At 44.0% G+C, this 16382-nt stretch overlaps 1 protein-coding gene across 8 annotated transcripts in view; it reads left to right on the top strand.

Annotated features, from left to right (window-relative positions):
* The window catches only part of LOC105562189, a 32466-nt gene extending 18652 nt beyond the window's left edge, over nt 1–13814 (top strand). For 5 of the 8 annotated variants that reach the window (XM_012012815.1, XM_012012814.1, XM_012012816.1 and 2 more), the window contains 7 exons: nt 4772–5117; nt 5729–5837; nt 5923–6083; nt 6164–6320; nt 6457–6968; nt 7061–7388; nt 7528–13814. In XM_012012815.1, coding sequence (XP_011868205.1) covers nt 4772–5117; nt 5729–5837; nt 5923–6083; nt 6164–6320; nt 6457–6968; nt 7061–7388; nt 7528–8222 — 2308 coding nt within the window. In that variant the 3' untranslated portion in view covers nt 8223–13814. Of the gene's footprint in view, nt 1–781; nt 2305–3458; nt 4599–4771; nt 5118–5728; nt 5838–5922; nt 6084–6163; nt 6321–6456; nt 6969–7060; nt 7389–7527 lie in introns of those variants that run through there. The other 3 variants (XM_012012821.1, XM_012012820.1, XM_012012819.1) reach the window with 3 other exon arrangements.
* The last annotated feature ends 2568 nt before the right edge of the window (nt 13815–16382 follow it).

Here is a 16382-nt window from a genome sequence, read left to right as displayed (position 1 = left end):
CATCGTAAATTTTGTTTCGCGCTTTGTATACGAAGCCATTATAATGGCACGCCATCATTGCGCAGGTATAATAATATTACTAGCGATGTTTGCGAGGGAACTAATAGTTTCCTACTGTTTCTAATAGTCGCTTAAACATGACGTCTTCAATTCTCGAGAACAAGCTATTTCGTGGCGCGCAATATTAATTTCCGGCTACTCGCGTTGAACATGGACGCGCAAGTGCTTCGCGAATAGAGAAGTATCGATATATCCGTCTGCTCGAAAACATCGGTCTCCGAAGCGTGGAATACAGCGGACTGTCAAATAACCACGAAACGAACGCACTGCTATACGCGAATAAAATGAGAATAGACAGTGAAATAAATATCAACCACCAAAAATATGCCCAATGAAGAAAATTGCTCGACTACGCAGAATGATACGGTGAATAAAAAAATGTATAGTAAAGTCTGTTACATGTTACAACGTAAGGCCCAGTTTCACAGTGGCTAGTTAGTTTAACTAGTTGATAAGCAGTGATGCCAACCACTGAAGCTTCGGTAAGCACAAGGTTAGATTTTGTCAAGTTGCATTGTCGCAAATAAGCTTAAAAAATATATACATATATATAACCTTGTAAATGGCTTACCGAATTTTGTATCAGTGGTTGGCATCACTACTTAACAACTAGTTAAGCTAACTAGCCACTGTGAAACTGGGCCTAAGACTCATCGTTGGTGCTGAAGTGAACTTTCAAGGCAACTGCGTTATAAACAAATCCCCAAAGGTAATTTCTATTAAATTCGTTTGGATTAGTCGTCTTGTTGGAATTTTGATTAAGAAACATTATCATGATAGAACGGCAGAAAGTGCTGGTCATGCTACCTTCGTACTACTCGGAGAGAATATCCGGCCTGCGAGAAAATAGTAACGGAGGGCCCGAAATGGAAACGAGATAGTCTAGTTTGGTTTGCATTTCTATTTACGGCATAGTTCGTTAACCCTATGCAGCTGAATATGTGTCGCTCGCATCACACATGTGTATACGGCGTGCATAATACGCACTGCGTTCGCGCGATGAATGACAATTAATTATTTCCCCGAGAGATATTGATTAAAACGTGCGGTTAAAAGAACGGAATGAAAATCCAATTTCTATTTTTGCGAAATAATTTCTATGAATTGCAAATGCGTAATTACTAAATTGCGTTTCATCTGAAACAGCACTGCCCTTTTACACCTCCTTGTACGTTGTACTTTTTTTTTATTGCTTTAAATTTCTACGAACGTCCACTAAAAGGAAAGTATGCGTCTGTATGTGTGCGAATGGACTGGTATGTTAAAGGTTTCACAGACATGCTGACACAAAAACTATATAGAGCCGCAGATAAATCGGACAGTTCGCGCGCTACTTTTCAATTGACTAATATTGATTTGACGACAAGTGTAGCCATATGCATTTTGCGACGAAGCAATAGGTGGATCTCGGATTACACAGCCGCAGTCGCAATTGCATTAACGCCGTCCTCAAGCCGACTGCCACCGGCAGTCTGTGCGTCGCGCTCGCCGCAAAACAGTGCCGCCACAAATCTCTCGCGAGCGCAATTCATCCTAAATTTAATTAACACGGAAATTGAAATTTCCACTCGCGTCGTGAAATACGGGCGCGCGACTTACATCGAGTGATTTGTAATAGTTTTGCGAAATTGTGCCGTGCCGCAGCGGTGGTTTTACGAAATTCGCGGTAATGCGAGAGTGTCGGACGACTAGTGACTTTAAACGCGACTGATTCGCGAGAGCTATGGGATTCATTTGGCGATTACAACCGCCGAGAGTTGTATTGATTTTTCGGCGCGGAAAAAAGTCAATCGGTCAAAGGGTCCCCCCAGTAATGAAAGGGAGTCGATGCAAACCCGATTATCGCCAATCATAAAATTACTGCAGGCTTCTCCCGCTGACAGGCAGAGTAAATAGACCGGAAATAGATGTCTGAAGAGACGCGGCCTTTTGTGCGACAGAGATAAGAATTTATCGACCAGAGATGTAAACACGGGTTCTCTATATAACTTTACAACGCTTATGTAACGCAACCTGTAATTTTATAACGTTACATACGACACGCGATGTAATGATGGGCTTGATTGCAAATGAGTGCGATTTCTTAACACGGCCGATTCGGATACGCGCCAACGGTTTGATTCCCGGATGTGGTGCCGCGAAACTCTCGAAAGGATTTGAGAAAGGATAGAGCCTTGAAAGGGATTGAGGCGAGGTTAAGCCCATAAGAGGGCGAGGAAACAGGGAGGAGCACCGGCGCCGAAAGTAGGTACTTCGAGATATCGACCAGCCAGTCTGGACCGTTCCACGTCCGCGCTGTTTCCATTTTCTCGTTCGCTCCTTGTTCGCAACTGGAAAAAGGCCGACTGCTACGCACTGCCTCTTTCTCACACGGCAAAAAAGATTACGAGACACATCACTTCGATCTTGCTGCCATTCTTAGCTTTAGAGAGAGAGCAGAGTTAGCCTGTTAACTTGTCCCCAATCGCACAAAATCGCGAAACCCGAGATGCGAAAATTGCGATCGACCTTCTCGTACAGCTTTCGATACGAACAAGACACAATTATCCCGGCTCTTTAGAAATATCTCGCGGAGGTGACTTGATATCGCGAATTCGCAACGAAGCGCGTAGACCTAGAGATATTGAGCAGTATCCAAAGCGAGAAACTCATCCATTGTCATTGAGGCATCCTGCCTACCGGCCCAATTGTGGCGAACAATAGCCGCGAAGTCTGCCCGATCAATCCAATTAGGGGCGGTTTAGTTACACAACTCCTCGGTTAATTAATATCGAGAAACTAAATTTACGCACCGTAATTAGCGCTCACTTCTCCAAAATAGATTCGCAAAACGTCAAATAAACGACGTGCGCTTCCCTCTAGATTCCCCTCGACCGATTTTGACAATTGATATTTCTTTAGTAAGATCGCTAAAAGGAACGTTAACTCAGGGTTCAATTATAAAGTGCGCGATGCTAAAAGCATGAAAAGACGCGACGAACGGCCATTCCCGCTGGACAAAGTCTCTAAATGGGTCGCTCGGAAGCCGGTGGTCAGATGAATGTCCTCCCCTGCGCGATTCCGCTTTTACGTAATAAATTACGACACGGTAAAAGAGAGCGACTGCTTTAAATAAAAACTGCGATTCACGCTCCCGCAAGACGGAAAATATCACCGCCTCTCCCCTAACGCGCATCCGGGGAGAAAAAAAATCCCTGACGCGAGTGTACAAGCTCGTGTGGGACACAATAAAGTCTGCACCCCCCCGACCCCGTGAAATGCCACGGTGACAAAGGGCGGTTAAGCCCTTCTCGGCGTAGACGCGTTGCATACATACGTGCCGTCGCGCGGCGCGCGGGCGTCGTTGCATCGCGCGGCGCGGCGCGGCGCGGCGCGGCCCCTTCTGCGTGCGCGCTGCGCGGCCCCGTTTTCCCGTGGAAAAGCCTCATTTCCCGCGCGATTGATTCCCGGTGAGATCGCGCCGAGTTTGCGACCGGCATTATATATAGACTATCGATTGCGCCGCCTAACCTTTGAGTGAGAAAATGAGCGTAACGAGGATGAGAGGCGCGGATAAGTACGTCCGAGATGTTGGAACGGCAGTCATGCTCGCCGATTAAAAGCGAATGCACCAGGTCAACTGTTATTGAAGATCGACCGCTTCGCCGCGTTCCGAGTAATCGTGCCACTCGTATCAAGATCAGCGCGATGCTTCGCCGAAATTAACGAAACTGCGCCGCGCCAATTGTAAGATACCGACGAGTGTTCAGTGTGCGCGTAGTCCACAAATGTCAATTTAATTATATTACTTCCGCTTAACGAACCGTGAACGGTGTTTTGTCGGGTGGGCGTCGGTGTATTCTTTTTTTTTTACCAATGATAGATTGCGCAACTTTAGAATTTTGTGATTGCCAGTGGATTAAATAAATGTCATAATATTCGAATGCCCGGTTGTTCGATCGACAGTTCTAGTTATTACCCACTTTTGGTTATCGATTAAAAAATGAGCCTGTAACACACGTGTTGTGCGGACTAAATAGAATAACGAGGACACGGCAGTTATATTTGGTGAAAACAATGAAAATTCGATGAGTCCGAATGCCATTGTGATTGGAAGGCGAGAGCAGAAATAGCACGTTCGACTGCGAATCGACTTGCGCGATTACAACGAGCGCAACAGTCGGCGTTCGTTATTAATCGAAGTGGGACACGATGCGAGTGGCACATGAAACAATTAGCAATAAACAGCCAATAACAATTACATTAATAGCAATTGATTAGTTAGGCGATGCAGTGACATTAAATAATAATGAAAAACGCCATTTATTGAAAACCGACGGTGTAACGCTGGCAGATTCCGCTCGAGGCTCGCGTATTAGCGTTCGTTCAAGAAGGAAGATAAAAAGTAAAATTTTCTTTAAGTTGTCTCTCGCAGTGCAGAATTTTGAGTAAAAGCTCATCATGGAGGTCGAAGTTGTGCCCTTCGTCGATAATAACGCAGGCAGAAAGGAGACGCTGCCACGACGGGGTAGCAGGGTGCAAATTATTCAGAAAAAAGGGTGAGACCATTGCTCGGACATGACGTATACGACGAGATAATCCGATGAAATTTTTCTCTGTTGACGTAACTCGATACTCGCTATATAGATTGAGAGAGATTGTCATCTGTCGGGTGTCATATTTCGTATTATTACGATGTGATAGACAATGCTCATGGCGCTTCTTATTTCAGAACGTCGCTCTTCATCATCATGAGCTTCATCTACTCGAAGCTCCTCGTAGTCGTGTGCATCGCCTACGTGATAAGCGAAGTGGTGACGCACAAACTGCCGCTGTACTATTACGAGGGATTCTTCACATACCTTTACGGCATGAGCATCCTGTTCCTGTTGTACGTCTTCTGCTTCCTCCTCCAAGAGAGCGCTTGCTGTGCGAGGGGAAGCGATACGCCGCCACCGCCGCCGAGACCGCCCAAATCTGGTTGGAAGGAACCTAAGGAACCTAAGGACAAGAACAAGAAAAAGGATAAGAAAGAGAAGGAACCGAAGAAGGATACGAAGGCCAAAAAGGAAACTCAGGTTCTCTAAAAATAGTAGCTTTTCACGGGAAATCTCTAATATAAACATTTCTCTAACATTAACAGTTTCAATTAATGATGGATATTTTAGTTGATTAGGAGTTATATTTTTTACCTCCCTCGTTTCAAGTCTTTTTTTATTTTGCACTAGCCTTTATCTCGTCTGCAATCGTACTTGCCGAGAAAAGAGCAGTAAAAATATTTGCAGGGATTTATGTGATTGCAACAGGTTACTACTTTCGAGCAAGTTTCAAGGCTACGACAATGACACGTTATCCGCGAAATGTATTTCAGTTAGCGCATGCTATCTAACAATGAGTTACGCGGATTTTATCGACGCGCCCGTAAATCTCGACGCGTTAATCGCTGCTTTCTATTTCGAATGTCTTGGCCAAAATTTCTTGTGACGAGAATACAATCTAGTTGCCTTTTATTACTTTTGTTTAATTTTAACGGAGACTTGAACAATTGTTTTTGCAATATATTTCTAAAATCTCCCTTTATATAAATTCTCAAACGTGAAATTAATTATATTCAGAATTTTTGAAGCAATATTTTTATGAACGAGAATATTTTAATCAACTATAATTGTAAAAGGCATCGTTTTTGCAGGATGCGACCGATGTTGAAGCTGGTGTAGCTACGCGAGTTTTGCGGAAACGAAAGACTTCGCAAAATGATCACAGCCATGGAAGTTTCTTCCTCAGAATTGGTGCAATAGGTAAGTTCGCGATTTTCGGTAATGCTAAATTATGGATTATAATTTTAATGCGATATCAATAAACTGATTAAATTTGATTTGTTAGCGTTTGGACTGGGTACTATGGTGTACAACGGTTTGGAATTCGGCGCGTTCTTCGAAGTGCCGCCCACATCGCCCTGCTACCAGATATTACAAGGTGTCAATCCGGTGCTGCAAATGATCTTCACTTTTATGCAGATGTACTTCATTTTCATGAACTCCCGAGTACGTATTTGAAATCTTGAATGACAAACAGAGAAGGAGGGCAAAGAGAGATTAGAAAAATTACGATATTCTCTTCGCAGTTGAACATCCATCGCTTTAAAGTCATCGCTCGCTTCGGTCTGATGCACGTGGTAGCGACGAATCTCTGCGTGTGGATACGCACGCTGGTTCTGGAGAGTCTCAAGGAGATCACTCAGTATCACAAAAAACTAGGCCAGGTTCAGGCGGGGATTCTCGGTAAGCAGTCTATATTTACAGAGTTAATCGCGGTACCGTCGTCTGAACCGATGGCGAAACGTTGGTACGCCAAGTTCAAGTGCCCTGGCGATTACGCCATCGACGTGCCAACATATCGATGTGCCGACATTTGCAGAGAGCATCAAGCAGCACTCGATGCGAAACGCAGGGGCCATATTGGGTACCGAGCCGCGCGACATGGCACAATTGCGAGAGGCTCCTCTTACGGCCTCTTCGAGGTCGACGACCGCCGCGCCGACCGTCACCAGCACGATGGTGACAGTTGGCACTGCTCTGGGTCGCGTCATGACAACGACAGCCAGATCGATCGCAGACGCGTTCACCTCGCCGGCTACAACATCCACCTCGACCACCTGGACAACCCCGTCGACGACGACGCCGTCAACCACCACGTTCGCGCTGCCTAATTTGACGACCACCACAGCGACAACCCTGTCCACTCTCCTGACCACGTTCACACCATCGACCACTAGCACCACCACCACTACCACCACCACCGAGAGGATCACCACTATCCCGACTACAACGAGCACCAGCACCACCACAACTAACACGCCGTCCACTACCACGTACTGGTCGCAGATGATGGAGCTGATGAACGCGCCGCAGAGTGACTTGGATAACCAGGTATACGGATTACGTCCCACTCCGTCGCTGTGAATAAACACCGTCGAGACGGTAAACGCTGAGATTAAAGACCTCCCTCTTCTCTCTTTTAGGTACCGCAGATCTTCGATGTGAGCAACTTGACAAATAACAGCGAGTATTGGAGCCCGAATTTAGGCATCTACGCGGAGGCCCTGACGGAGGACGGCACAGTGTCCAATTCGTGCGGACGCGTCAATATCATGGGAACCATCGTCCAGGACGCGGCACCGTATCTATTTCCATTCATAATCGAGTACAGTTTGATCGGGGCAGCAGTGATCTACATCATGTGGAAGCATATCGGCCGACATCCGCGTTGGCCCCATCTGGCAGAGGCTGATCTTGAACGTCGTCTGGAGGCTATGCTATCTCGAAGAGCCGTCGCCCTTGCTCATGCAGGTAATTTTCTTTCCTTTCCATCGTTATCGTCGTCATTTTTATTTTGAATACACCGGATAAAATATTTTGCCATCGCTTCATAAATATGCACAATCCTGTATTTGTTTGAGAATTGAGTTGTCATAAAAGATATTACTAGGTCACACCAGAGTCGATTGCGTTGGAGCGAGCAAAGGCCTCTTCTTCGGTCTGCTTCTTCTGGTTGGTTCCCTGATATGCCTGATACTGTTCTTCGTGCTGATCCATCACCCGGAGCTCGGATTGCTTGCGATTTATCTCGCTGACGTGTCTCACTGCGTCTTAATGGCGTTATCCATTGTCGCCATAATCATCGGCTTCATCCGCGTGCAGAGCCTCAAGTTCAAGGCAGAAGAGCAGAGCGATCTGAACGACATCCTGCTGCGCGTCTCCGCCTTCGGTCTCTTTATCTATGCCGTTTTCAGCGTGATCGCCGGTTCCTTGGCAGCTTTTACGCACGAGCCGAATCTGCTGGTGATGGTGACGGGATTGCTCTCGGTCGCCCAAGTGGTCCTTCAGATGCTGTTCATCGCTGATGTATCACGCAGGCGAGTTCACTTGCCGGAGCACGATCGCAGCAAGCCCGGCAGACAGGTGGTCACTTTCCTGCTGATCTGCAATGTGACCATGTGGGTGATCTACACTTTCGAAACCCAGAAGGTTATCGCCAATCCGGTGCAGCTTGATTTCTACGGATTCCTCGCTTGGGCCATTGTGCAGAGGGTCACTCTGCCGCTGTGCATCTTCCACAGGTTCCACAGCGCCGTGACGCTGGCCGAGATCTGGAAGACTAGCTACAAGGCGCGTCTGGAGTAGACGAGCGGGGAGTCTCGTCATAGTCAATCGTCCGGAATGGTCGTCGGTTGGAACGAAAGAGCGAGCACAAGCAGGTCGGGATGCTCGACGACCTCGATCACGTACATCGATTTCGGGTCTCGGAAAAAGGGTGAAGATTGAGGGGAAAGAGGCGAAAGGAGGAAAGAGTGGAAGATCGATTGGGAGGATCGACGGACGGAAAAATTGCAAAAATGACGGATCAGCCGGAATACTCGAACATATACAGCGTGCCTGACACGCTCGTTGCACGAAGAAATCTTCGGATGATATTCAAGTCGTTGATAATTGTTGACAGTTCCAAGAATTCAAGTTTGGAAGTTGAAGATATATCTCGTTGAGAAGAATATCCCTTTATCGACATCTGAAGATACACTTCAGTGATACGATCAAGGTCGATCTGACATCCTCGAAGAGAAGCTCTCGCGTTAAGTAGAGCCAGATATGATCGTGCCGAGTCGCAGACTGTTTCTTTGTCTCCTGTTTTACATACGTTGTATTTCTTCCTTTCTCTTTTTTTTTCTCTTTACGTTCTTAGCATTGGTCAGTAGAGACAACAGGGGGAAGGACGGATCAACCTGGACAAATCTTGCCAATCGGACAACAGGCTCTCGCCGATTTCGGCGTAAACGAAGCACGAAACAACAAAAGTGTTAGCGCATACGCATTTCCCTTCACCGCGTTTCTCACCTTACACGATCTCTATATACTGCCACCAAATTTTCTACTTTTATATGTATAACGTTATATGTACCGTATATGTACCCTCGCCCCATTGTGCATTATCAAGAGCATTGTAGACAGTTCGGTTCACTCGTGGGGATTTAAATTGTTCGATATTTCCCGTTCGATTTTGATCATTTCGTTCATTACGGATATGTCGGACCGCTGTGATATATTTTTGTGAAAATTTCAGTCGGCGTTGGCGGCGAATCTCCTTCTATTCATACGTTAACGTATGTTTAACTAAATACTTGATATTTTTATAAATCATCGATATTTAGCGGACGAGATTAGCCTCTAAGTTTATCGCGTTTCGTTTACGCTCTCCGATATATACGCATATCTTACGAGACGTTAATTCATTCGGTAGCAAATAATTAGCTGACTGTCGAGGTGAGCGGCTTCGTTTCCGCATTTTATCGAAATAATTGCACGATCGTAAAAGATAGCACAAACGGAGCTCTTAGATTATTTCGTCGACGCACACCACGGCGCGTGACCCAACCCTCACAATTGATACAAACGAAGTGATTGTGGTTGTGCATTCTCCGCGCGGTCGAAGTTTAAATCTCAAGAGAGGCTCGACGAAGAACAGAATAATTTCGCGGCGTTGTTCGCTCAACGAAAGCAAACGGAGCGACGTTTCGGTCTCGCGAAGATCCTCTCGTCCTCGAAACGCTTCACCCGAGACGCGAGTGCTTCCTCGCATTCAAGAGCGCGCAATTAACGAGAGATCCATCCCTTCAAAAGGGACACTTGCACCCGTGAGATCTCGATCGTTGTTTCTCGTTGCGTGCCGCAGAGTACAAAATTGTTTTTGAAATTTTTCGAATCCCTTTATCGACACTTTTTCAACATTCGCGCACTTTCAAAGACATCGCGTACCTCCGTCGTATCTTCATCGCGGACAGTTGGCACACACGGAGAGGCGCTCATTTAAAAAGAACAACAATGAATGGCGAGTCAGTGAGGAAGGAGACCCGTGTTCGAAGCCAACACGAACGATTGTGTACAGAGAGTATTTTATCTTCAGACTCGTCGAGCACTGAATGACATATACTCGAAAAGTTTTCGCGAATGTAAGCGGACGTTGCGCTCTATGATGCAGATTGTGTGACTAAAACGTACGTAAAAGCAGCGCGAAAGGAAGTCAATGATGACTCGCGTCAAAAAGGCTTATTTTCGGCGAAAAGCGATTCGTACGTGTTTGTCCTCTCAACTAAATATTCTGGTAGACGGTACGATGTTCGAACGTCAAAGATTTCCATTTCGAATAGCTTAATTCTTTGAGGGGCGACGGTGCAGCTTGTGTACTTCACGTGTAAGTCACAGTATAATGTATTAGGTGCCACGACATTTGTGCGTTTCTATGTTGGTGCGATGTGGTTTAATTTGTGAACTACAGTGCCTAAGTTTCACTCTAGTACTGCTTCTCTTTCGGAGATCCTGCACAAAGTACGCTGACTTTCTCGGCCCCTGAAAGAGTTAAGGGAGAGAAACTTCGGGGGGAGTAGAAAAGAAACGAAGATTAATAATCGGTACACGCGAATAGAGGAGCTCGCACACCACCCACGAAATATAAGAGGTAATTATTCTCATCATTATTGATTAGTGTTTAAGCCTATCTCCAAGAGATATCGATCTTTCACATTTACTTCACTATTGATATATGTAGATCGTTGAGAAAAGGTAACTTTCATCGTATAGAGGCGATACTTTGTGAATTCCTCCACAATCCTTGTGAAAATACTCCCTTCTCCTGAGAGTAAAGCACACATAAAATTTTACTTAATAAAATTTACATTCAACGCGTAAGTTTTATTAAGTAAACTTTCTCGCGCGAGATGAGAAAACAATAATACACGAGACACACTCGACATCCTGATGGAAGTCACATCATAAACGTAAGACACCAGTCGACGTCTTTAGCTTTCGAGTCTAAATATTTTAATTATTAGAAATAATATAAATAATAAGTAACGCGCACTCGCGTGCGCGAAATAATGTGGTGTGAACACAGTAACGCCCCGAGTAACCGTTAAGGATCGATTAAACATAATCATAGGTGGATCCGGGAGGCGCTCTTCAAGGGAGGGGGCGAACTGAGCAGAATCGGCATTGCTATTTTCCAGGTTTGCTTATTTTCCAAGCCTTCAACTTACGTTTTTTTATAATTATCTAGAAAGTAATATGTATATACAACGTTCTATCATATCGTTTGCGACTTCATCAAATTATCAAGTTCATTTCTAGCTGCAAAATTCATGCAAATGTTCCTTTATATTATCGTATGCATTTGCAAGAGAAATATGGAATGACTGTTAAAAAAAATTAAATCAAATTCATTAGTGATTTAATCATTAAAAGTACGAATGCAAGGAAAATATAAATACAAGGTACAAAATATTATCCAGCAGTCTGTCGCTTAAGAACGTATAGGCGCGCTTGGTTCACACAGTGAAGTGTCCCAACAAACTGCCATGCGCTAAAAACAAGAAATGTAACTTGGTAGAAACCCAACGACTACAAATGATAGCAAATACATCAATACATGATATTAACTATTAATGCTAAATATTTCGAAAATTTTTTGGGCGCCTCTCCTGCGAGGGGGGGGGGGACACCGTGATCGAGGCTTTGCCCCCCTTTGGATCCGCTTATGAACATATGATGATCCGAAAACGATATTATTAAGAAACAAACACAATATAAATATATATAGATATAAATATGAGTGTATATATATGTATGTATATATATGCATATACATTTATACATACATATATATATATAAAATGGAGACTTGTACTAATTTTGATGTACGCAACTGTAGTTGGAGTGTTGCGTGCGAATGTAAATAATAATCACTCTTCGTCAGCAAATTATTATTTAGCAGAGTGTCTGTGAAACGAACGTCATTGCCAATAGAGTGATTCAAATTAGTGCTTGAACAAATTTTTCGAGCTGTTGTTATTAATTTGTTACGCAGAAAAGTGTATAAGCTGCTTATCCTAGAATTATACGCGTGGCAAAAAGTCCACGATATGCGTTTTAATTTAGAAAAAAAGCATGTCAGTGATAACCAAGATTATAACACGTACGAATTTCTATAAATCAAAACAACACTTGTGCATGTCCCATACTTCCATCGCTATAGATTTGATTAGAAAAAGGTGTAGGTAAATCAGTATGCGCGATCTGCAATACTCATTAATATTAAATTGACATGTCGTTTCAAAGTACTTGGTCGTTTGTGAAAATAGGCTTTGCGAAAATCGTACGTATTACAAATCTGTGAGAGGGCTAAGTTTTAGTTTTTCTCTCTTATAAATATCTGTGAATCTCGTCGTTTCGTCGACACTCTGCGCAATCAACTCATAAGCGCGACAAAATCACAGCCACAGCATAGCGAGAGATCTCATTACGAGAATTAAATTAATTACCAAGGCACTGCCACACCGGACCAACAAAGTCGAAACGAATGACAGAAAGGATTCTGAAAGGGAAAGAGGGAAGACACGCAAATGCAGAAAGAGAACCAATAATCCTTTATCGATTTCCCGCAAAGAAAAAAGCTATAAAGAAGATATATATGAAACCGAGACCCTTCCACGTTTAACGAATGTGAACGAGTGCGTAGTTCCAATATACGTATGCGTGATTGTGGAGTGAGAGAAAGAGAGCGAGAGAGAGCGAAAGAAAGAGAGAGAGAGAGAGAGAGGGAGAGAAAGATAGGCAGAAGGAAGAAGAACGGAAGAATACGTGAAACGTTTTTCTTCGGCAAACAACGTCTTTGTATACTCTACCCATGTTGTAAGGAGAAAGAAACCCACGATTCTCTTGTATATGTACATCAATATCTCGATAGTAGCAGTAAGCCTAATTAGTGAGTCGCGGATTTGTGATACGGCCAACGAGACGAATGCGACTGAGATTCGCCCGATTTAAGTACAAATTGTGCGATTATATTAATTTGCTTCTTGTTCACACGGGATTCGCATTGCAGATTCGTTACAAATTTGCGTCATTTTATTTGTTACGTAAATTCTCATTTTTCATATAAATCGCGTATTCATCGCATATAACTGACAACGTTATAAATCTGTTCAAATACCTCGCACGTATGGTAACCAACCCATTGTGCGAGCAATCGGATTTTCTTTCACGGCAGTGTATTCCAATTACGTTCCATATTCATCGAGACGATAGCATTTTCGCAACAACTTCGTATGTACTTCTGTAGGTTTACCAAGTCGCGAATCCGCGAGAAACAGATGAGGAGAGGACAGGAGGAATTTGCATATGCATACGTGCCGGAAGCAAATCCGCGACGCATTATTATTTAACATAATGTAGTGAGTTTTCGATGTCTTCGAGTATAATTACAGTTTGTACACGTATACACGCAGTTTTAAGCAACAGGACATTACACACAAAAAACACACACACACAGATACATGACACACACGCGCGCACAAGTGACATCACTCGTGGATTTACCAGAGACACATCAAGGAGGAAGCGAGGACAATGGAAGGCACAGAACGGAAGGAGTTAACGTTTCGTCAGGAGCAGGCGATAATGACAGACGGAACACAAAGAAATAGAATAAAATAAAATAAAATACAGTAAAAATATAAATTACATGTTGTGATGTAAGCAGTTCTTCGAATGTCGAGTAGCGACGAATACGTCTGTAAATTCATAAATTCGCTCATTCATCGATTCCTATTTTCATTGTATACCGTTAAAACCAGTTTCATTGTGTCCCGAGTTACATCGGTACGTCGTTGCCACATCATTTGTAACGATACACGATTATATTGGTTAATAAAAGTTATCTAGACGTAATGTGTGCCTATTTTATTTTTATTCGAAGCTTCCGCGTTCCCCGTTTTCCATTCAGGCTTCTCCATCGCACTCGCATTTTAAAAAGCAGCCATTTTGTAAGGATAATTCAATTATATTGTCTGTATAATTCGTATCTCTAGTTTCCAAAATATTTCAATATTTTCCATACGCATATCCAACTTTACAAATATTAAACAAAAACTGCAATATCTATTGCAGAATATAATAGCAGAAAGCTACCGAACATCTTTTAACTTACGAACTTTAACGTGGACTGACAAATACGGAAATCAATATTCCAATTTTTATATTGATATGAAATAAAACACATTTTATGTACACGCATAAAATGCTAATCGACAGTCAATAACGGCGTTCTCGTAACAGATTCATGTATCTACTGTAGATACATTGTTCCAAATATTATTTAAGACGTAAAGTAATTCTTACATGTAAACTTTAAACTCGGAGATGTTCCCGACACAGTGACTTTAATAATTTAGAAACGTGTTAATTTAATTTGCAAAGATAGCGAAAAATATATGTGACTTGTACCGCAGTTGAATTTCATGTCCACCACGAGATGGTGGCTGTTTCTAGCCAGCCTCGAAAACACGGTGTACAGCAATGCAACTCCAGTGCTCGTTTCAATCGAATATTCGAATTATTTATCATTAATATATTAACACTTTGCATTTACTATTTGTAACAGAATGTTATCTAAACTCGCACGCAAATCGTAAGGCTCAGGTCTAACGTACACCAGGCGAATAAATTAACTCAGCTGTAAGTCGGTTGAATTATTAATCGTTGCATTATTAATTTGGATCGTATCGTGCTTAAGTCACCTGCCCGTACAAAGTATGTTAAGGACATCATTCAAATGAAATCTGGCACGATTTTCCTTGTAGGGCGACATTTATATTAAAATATACCTGCGATAAACACCAATAAAACGATAGCGGCTCTTGCCTGTAAATGCGCGGAAAAATTACTTTCTTTACTATCAATGTGGAGATTTCTTTTTCCTATGTGTTACCAGAAAAATTTAGTAGACGCATAAACAAAGTTATATTCTCGCGAACACGTTTCCAGATGTCAGAGAACCATTATACAACTACAAAAGAATAGCTCGAGGAAGAGTTAATGTAACTCAACTTATGTAAAGAATTGCGGAACCAAATGAGCCGGACGTGAGTCAGGAACCATAATTAACGAAATATTCGACCGTACACCAGCTCGAGTGGCTAAAAGCGTCTAACGCGACGCGAGCGAGCAACGGGAAGACGGAAGGCGCGACGTCGACCGGGCGAAATTACAAATGAGAAGTGGAGAACGGCCGGGCCCGAAAGAAAGGTACACAAATGCATATGTATGGTAGGCGCGTATCGACGTCGCCAGAAGTGTTCGTTGGCCGGGCTGGCGGGCATTGTGAACGACCGGTAAACAATTAGTCGCGCCGTATGGCGATGAATCATTATTAAAAACGACGATGACGAGCCCGACTGTCCTCAGGCGCTCCGTCGCGTCGTGCCGGTCATTCGAGCGGGCCTGGTTAACATGCGACATTAATTTGCGTAAGGTGTGTTTTGGGGTGCTACTTGAAAAGACGGCAGCGGATGTGGGTGCGTAATAGAAAAGAGATGATGTACTGAGAGAGAAAGAGAGAGAGAGAGTACACGGTAAAGGAGGAGGAGAGAGAAGAAGAAGAAGAGCACTGGCCCCGGTGAGGCTCCGCCGGGCCTCATTTGCCTTTCAATGCGCCGCTTCCCTTCGTCTTCTTCTCATTGTGCGACACGGCCATTGTCATGCCTCCGTACACGGTGTATTACCTGTGCCTATCCATATTCGTGCCTGCGTGGGTGGCGACCGCGCACGGCAGCCGCGTTAAAAGGCGATTCCTAAAACATGTCTCAGATACCTGTCCGTGTCTCGCATTTTTCGGAGATAATCGCGGTTACAGATATAGGACGAGAAATGAGGAAGAGATGATTGTGAGAAACTACAAAAGTAACGATGAGAAAAATTCGGTCGTGATAGATGCGTAATTGCGAAGAGACGTTGAAAAAGAAACGCGTGCACCTTTGCGGCTCCGTTTGATTGGATAAAAAGAAAAATATTTCGCGTGCTCTGCGGGTTTTAAGCTAACCAAGACCTGTCGCTCACAGGCTACTCAATGTCGTAAGTTTAATGCGTAGACGGGTGCCTCGCTATAAGACCCTCTTATTCAACTATTCGCGTCCCTCGCGGGGCCGCTAAGCGGGCCTCGGTCTTCGACTTGTTTAACTACGATCCATCATCGAGATAACGAGGCTACTGGGAATTTATCCCAGGCAATCTCGTGCTTGAGAGACCGATAACATTCTACAGGGGAGATTTCTCCTCATCAGTACGCGCGGTTGCGACGTCAAAAATCGCGAGTCTCCGGCGTGCTTCCGGATGCCCGGCGGCTTTCTACTCCAGAGGCAACCGTAATAGTCTGTATAATAGCGGGTGGCGGCGGGTGCGGGTGCGAGTCGAGTCGAGTCGAGTCGAGTCGATTCGGCTGGAGTCGAGGAAGCGAGTCGA

This window comes from Vollenhovia emeryi, unplaced genomic scaffold (assembly GCF_000949405.1).
Source record: "Vollenhovia emeryi isolate VEMERY1.0 unplaced genomic scaffold, V.emery_V1.0 DF939193.1, whole genome shotgun sequence".
NCBI classification, from domain to species: domain Eukaryota; kingdom Metazoa; phylum Arthropoda; class Insecta; order Hymenoptera; family Formicidae; genus Vollenhovia; species Vollenhovia emeryi.
The sequence above is the reverse complement of the archived record's forward strand: the minus strand, read 5'-3'. Positions and strand labels throughout refer to the sequence as shown.